The sequence below is a fragment of the Lepisma saccharinum genome, unplaced genomic scaffold, assembly GCF_977018435.1.
Source record: "Lepisma saccharinum unplaced genomic scaffold, izLepSacc3.1 HAP1_SCAFFOLD_408, whole genome shotgun sequence".
Classification (NCBI taxonomy): Eukaryota; Metazoa; Arthropoda; class Insecta; order Zygentoma; family Lepismatidae; genus Lepisma; species Lepisma saccharinum.
This window is the reverse complement of record NW_028143111.1, coordinates 154243-160859: the sequence shown is the minus strand read 5'-3', so window position 1 is coordinate 160859 and position 6617 is coordinate 154243. Positions and strand designations below refer to the sequence as shown.

General features: G+C 39.0%; 1 protein-coding gene across 1 annotated transcript in view; it reads right to left on the bottom strand.

The window, feature by feature from the left end:
* Positions 1 to 2869: 2869 nt before the first annotated feature.
* The window catches only part of LOC145982774 (uncharacterized), a 35158-nt gene continuing 31410 nt past the window's right edge, over positions 2870 to 6617 (bottom strand). The window contains exons 5-6 of the mRNA XM_083116138.1: positions 5327 to 5603; positions 2870 to 4066 (exon numbers count right to left, since the gene is read on the bottom strand). Of these exons, the coding sequence (XP_082972264.1) occupies positions 2934 to 4066; positions 5327 to 5603 (1410 nt within the window). The 3' untranslated portion in view covers positions 2870 to 2933. The remainder of the gene's footprint in view (positions 4067 to 5326; positions 5604 to 6617) is intronic.

The following is a 6617-nucleotide window of genomic DNA, read 5'->3' as shown; positions in this document are numbered from 1 at the left end:
ATGGAGATAAGATTTATGAATCTACCTTACCTTACCATATGGGGCTACAGCTCCTCGTAGGCTTTGGCCTTCTCAACTATGTGCCTCCATATGTCCCTGTCCTCTGCAATCTCCAACCATCTTTTCACCTTCAAATGACGTAGATCTTCCATGACATCATCCATCCATCTCTTCATTGGTCTTCCTCTTCTTCTTCTTGCGTAGATTTTCTCTTGCATCCCTTTCCTTTGCATTCTATCCTTTCCCATTCTCTGCACATGACCCAGCCATCGTATTCCTTGTAATTTTTTAAATCTCACTATATTCTCTTTCTTTGTGATGTTGTTCATTAGTCCTTATCCTCAAGAGATTATTTTCAATGAACGGTCCATACATTTTGCTTATCATCCTTCTCTCAAATCTGCGCAATGCTTCCTCTTCTGTTTAATTCATTATATGAACTAGTAGAGCAATATCCTTCTACAGTCGAAGGTATAATGAGGAACGGAGATATACCACCACAGAAAGAAAGCTTCATACTTTCTTTCCCAACATTCTGGATGAACTAACAGTGATACATATACAGCCTTCTCAACAGCTTATCCATTTCTTATATTGACTTAACCTAATGAAATTCACACTCCAGAATATAAGCTGAGCTGCTTCAAAATCTTAAATTAAACACATCGGAACGACCCTACCACACAAAGAAATATACCATCTCTTAAGATCAGAACATTTCAGAAAAAAATAAACTCCGTAGCTGGTTTATTCTATGGAGTGGACTAATTATTCATATTCAAAACATTGATTGATTGATTGATTGATTTGGTGTTTTAAGTTCACTTTATGCAGAGTAAGGTTAATTGGGACTGGACCTACAGTTTAAAGTGGAATCCGAACCACTATGTGCCTCCACCAGGTATCGAAACCAAATTCAAAACAAACAACACTACCTCATTCCTCAACCAAAAAAACCAACCACTCAGAAGATCAAGGAGAATACGAGGGTCACTATTTATATTTTGAGCCTAACAATGGAAAAACAGGAATTTGGCATTGAAAACTGCTTTATTGTTTTTCGAAGTATTCTTCTTTATGGTCAATACACTTTTGCATTCGTTCGAACCATTTGTCAAAGCAGTTTTTCCAATCATCTTGAGACACCTCCATAATATGGTTTTTGAACGCATCAACGGCGTCTTCCGCCGACGAAAATCGTTGTCCACGCAATTTATTCTTGACATTCGGGAACAAAAAGAAGTCATTGGGTGCCAAATCAGGACTGTACGGCGGATGACCCATCGATTCGATTTTTTGACTGTTCATAAAGTCGGTTGTTAGACGAGATGTGTGACAGCTGGCATTGTCTCGATGAAGAATGATGCGACGGCGTTTGTTTGTTTTCCGTATTTGACCGAAGACCTCTGGCAAACAAATTGTTGTGTATCATTCAGAGTTGACCGTTCTACGTTCCTCTAAAGGCACTGTTGCCACATGACCAGTTTTCCCGAAAAAAAACAGGCGACCATTTGTTTCGATGTGCTTCGAGCGCGAACAACATTTGTTGGATTGGGTTCATCTTGAAACACCCATACAGTCGACTGCTGTTTACGTTCCGGCTCATATGCATATATCCATGATTCGTCACCTGTTACAATCTTATATACGTCTTTTGAAGCACCACGATTGTATTTATTGAGCATTTGTTTGCACCAATTGACGCGAGCGTCTTTTTGAGTTTTTGTCAAATTGTGTGGGATCCAACGAGAACATACCTTTCTCACAGCTAAATGATCATGTAATATTTTATATATGCTGGTGGAACTAATGACTATCGTTGCCTCAATCTCACAGTATGTCACATGACGATCTTGCAGTATTAGGTTTTGCACAGCATCAATGTTTTCTTGAACAACAACTGATTTTGGACGACCTTCGCGAATCTCGTCGGTGAGCGAATGGCGGCCACGATTAAATTCGTTATACCAGCGTTCCACAGTGGCAAAGGATGGGGCTTCATCGCCAAATGTAGAAGTAAGTTGATCGATGCACTCTTGTCTTGATAATCCACGCCGAAAATCGTAAAAAATCATCGCAGGAAAATGTTCACGAGTTAATTCCATTTTATTGTTGTCGCGCAATATCCAAGGCAACATATACAACACAAATGAAGCTATTGACGAAACATTTGAAGTACGTTATGGTCAATAATGCCAGACGATTCCGTGCAAACGTCAAATCGCGCCTAACTTCAATCAGTGTTGCCAAGGCTCAAAATATAAATAGTGACCCCCGTATACCAAAGAAACCTGCAGCAACCAAATCTTAACCTTAACAACTGGAAAGAGAACGAACCTCCAGAAGAATCCTCCAAGAGGAGAGACAACAGCATGTCATATGGACGATGGAAGGCAGCAAAATGAAGAACTGAACCAGAGCGTCGCCCCAAAGAGACACAACCACGAATACATCTCGAGGATTTTGCCCATTGTTTAAACAGATCCAAAATTAAAGTTACACCACTATACAAAGTTATACACGTAACAAATTTTCTACTTTGCATTGCTTATCTCATCATAAGCTTCTCAATATACCTAATTTCCTGATGTTCTCTGAAGCCACACCTTCATTGACCACACATCGCCCTCAGATGGTCGGTTGTTTTTGAAGTGAATCTTTACTCTAATTTGCCTGGATTATTTCGCTATATTTGTCCATGAACATGATTTGATTAGTTATAAACAATTTATTTACAATTAGATGACAATGTTTGCTACTCAACTCCTCATGCCAGGATTACAATTTGACAATTCATTTATGTCACCTATACATATTCACAGATTGTTAATTTTATATTTTACGAATGCAACGTAGCATTTTATCATGTCAATAGCCACTTCATCATAAAATTCAAAGTACAGTTACCTTAACATCAAATGACATTTATAACTTTAATTGTTAGATTCCATATTCAGTAATTCTATTTCTCCAGAACTGACTCTATCACGAACTCTGTACTTTTTCTTAATCTGTTTGTTCCTTACCAAAATTATAACTAACACCACAACTATGATCACTAGCAGTCCTATTAGCAGTTGAGTCCATATCATTAATCCTCTTTCCTTTGAAGATTTGCCAGGTTTTTTAGTCCTGGCAAGGATTTTTACTTCATCATCATCATGGCCACCATCAGGCTCAGTTTCAAGACGAGTTAAATCCGTTGGTGATTTTCTTGTTGCACCAGCTAAAGGTATATTGTTTTCTCTCTTCACTGATGCTTGAGTTGTCAGAGGAGATGTTCCTTTACTTGAGGTTGCATTTAAAGTCGAGTCACACATCATCATATGCTGAACAGACATGAATTGCCTTCCTCTGTAAGCCAAAGGTTCCTGACACACTAGACGATTTAAACACATGTTGCATTGCATTTTGATCACAGACCAGAACCTTTTCAAACTACAATTGCACACTAATGGATTGTCAGAAACGTTAAGATTCTCTAGTTGTTTCAGAGAACTAAATACTTCGATGTCCAATGTTATAAGATAATTGGACGACACGTCTATTTCATGTAGACTTTCCATGTCTTTGAAAGAATTTTCAGGTAATTTTGATATTTTGCAACTGGCAATATTCAATATCTTTAAAGAATGCAAGTTTGCAAGAAAAGGTCCACTATCTGGCAAACTCTTAAGACGATTACCCCTTAGTGACAGTGAATTTAGGAAAGGATTTGAACTGAAAATGTTCTTGTTAATTGTTCCCAAATAATTATTGCTGAGATCCAATTCAAGTAAGTTAGTCAAGCCAGAAAATGCCTCCACTTCCAGTTTTAGTAGAATGTTGTTCGATATAGAAAGATACTTAAGTTTCGGTATTGAGTGAAAACTGTTGTTTTTTACTTCCTTTATCCTATTGTAAGATAAGTCGAGCGCTTCTAAATTTTCATTTTCAAGTAATGGTAAATCAACAATTGACTGGTGCTTACAGTCAGACGTGAGTAGTTCGTCGTCCTTATAACATGTGCAATGCGTTGGACAAGGCAATGTTAGAGAGACCACGGCAATAATGAATGTCAACAGAACTCTGAGGATCATTGCTGATTAGAACTCACTGTTGGAAATTATTTTCATCCTTTTTCCATATCTTCAACAGGAGTTGACCTGGAATAAAAATTAAATATTACATTCAATTCTCTTGACTAATAAACATGTGCAAAAAGGAAAAGGACCCGCCGTGATGCCTCAGCAGAGAAAAAAATATTTTTTCACAGTTCAAACTGTCTATATTTTGAAAGATTAGCTTTATCTATGTAACAACGTTCAAGGTTTAAACAAGAAATCATTTTGGTTATACCAAAAATAAATATTAGAAGATCTTCAAAAATTATTGGCTTAGCCAAGACTGCAGCTAGGTGAATTAAGATCTTATTTCCATATATACTTTGTTATTATTTGATTTATTATTATTTATAAGAAATGTAGGAGATTCATCTTCAGACAACAGAAAATTCATTACCATTACAAAATGCAATACATATCACTACTTCAGACTTTACATTCAATCTTGTGTTTCGGATATTACCAGAAAACAACGTTTGAAGTATCGTGGTGTGTGAACAGTTGAAAACTTACAAGTTACATAGAGACAGTGTAGTGAAGTAGACGATCACTTTAGCCAGACAATTTCGTACTTAGAAATGTTAAATGTGACTATTTAGAACCAGTTCATTCCCAAGATTTCTATATACGTCATATTGTACCCATATCCTCTCAATGCTCCCTCAAAGCTCACAGCTTTACTTGAAGCTCACTCTTTCCAACCAAACTTTACACATTGATCCAAAGACATGCATATGCCCATATCGATTCGCCGCCAGCTTAAAATACAGAGCATGTTAAACATTTGCCTAGATCTCTTTAACGTGCATTGTCTCGTAAAGCAAATGACTAATTTTAACAGATTATCTCTGCGATTAGAACAAGGATTAGTCCAGTTCCATTAGATGTTGTATTCTTTTGTTTCATGTTATTTTAGCAGGTATCCAAAAAGTTAATGGCGTATTTTGCAGTGAGAAATAAAGACTCTGTAATTTCTGGCAAATGTGTTTTATTCAGCAAAATAAGCTCCTTCAGCTTCAATTACATGTTCCCAACGAGATACAAGCTTATAAATCCCGCGTTTGTATACGTTGTGGTCCCTAGAAGCAAAAAATTGACCTGCGTGACATCATCTCGGTTTCGGAACTGTTGCTCACGCAAATGGGTATTCATGGCCAAAAACAAGTGAAAGTCGGATGGGGCCATGTCCGGGGAGTAAGGAGGATGAGGTAAAATTTTCCAACCAAGTGTGTTGATTACCTCCTTGGTCGCTTTCGCCGTATGAGGTTTAGCGTTGTCTTGAAGAAGGATCACTCCTTTCCTGTTGACTAGTGCTGGCTGCTTAGGACTCAGTGCAGCTGCAGCCCTTTGCAACTGGGACGAGTACGCCTCGGATGTGATGGTTTTACCATGCTCTAGCAATTCAAAGTGCACAACACCAGCGCTGGTCCACCAAACACAGAGCAGTACCTTCTGATGATGAATGTTTTCTTTGGGAGTCAATGCAACAGAACCAGGGGACTACCAATTATGTTTTCTTTTGCGGTTACTGTATAACACCCATTTCTCGTCACATGCCAATATCTGGTCCAGGAATGGGGCTTTCTTGTGGCGTGACAGCAATGATGAGCAAATGGCGAGCCGCTGGCGTTTGTATTCCTCGGACAAAACGTGAGGAACCCACTTACTGAGCTTCCAAGTCTTCCCAAGGTTGTGCAGATGCAATCGAATGGTTTTCTCCGACACTCCAAACCCTTGTGCAAGTTCTTTTCACTTTTGCTGTGGATCACGCTCGATGGTCTCCTTTAGCAGGGCTTCGTCGATAGTGGCGGGGCGTCCAGCTCGAGGCTTGTCCTGGAGGTTTTCATCGCCCGATGCAAATCGACTGAACTCACTGATGCCTCTCCAAACGCGGAGCATATCTTTCGAGCAGCATTGCTGCCCAATTTAAACTCATACAGTAAACAGCTGTAAAACGTCCTTTTACACTAACATGTTTCCTTCAGGATTGTAGTTCCTACAGACCTGCTGTCTATGCGATCGACACGCCTCCCAACTCTGCACTGACTGACGGTTGCCGGGAATGTAAACTTCTGACATCGTCCAGACAGGGTTGCCAACACATGCCGTTTGACTTTCACTTTTCGTTCCAACGGCACGAACTTTTTTGGATACCTGTGGATTATCTGCCACTTTTGAGTAATTGCAAAGGTGAAAGTGCCAAATCATACAAGAGCTACCATTTTCAATCGGTCAACATCATATTATGTTAAAATATGTAACAGGAATTAGCAATTTATGACTTGCAAGTGTTCAACTTCAAATGCAAACACGCACACTATCAGATTATTTGCGTATTCGTGTAACCACTGAAAATCTATCAGGGTGCTTGGGTTGCCTATATGTGGGTTTCAGAATGCGCACAGCCGTCATGTTTGCGACCAATTTTATTTGTCGTTTGCAAGGAGATATCCACCACGTAGCGTTCGTTACATCTGCACCAACTGCACGTTTGTTGTTTGTTTTAAATCTCGA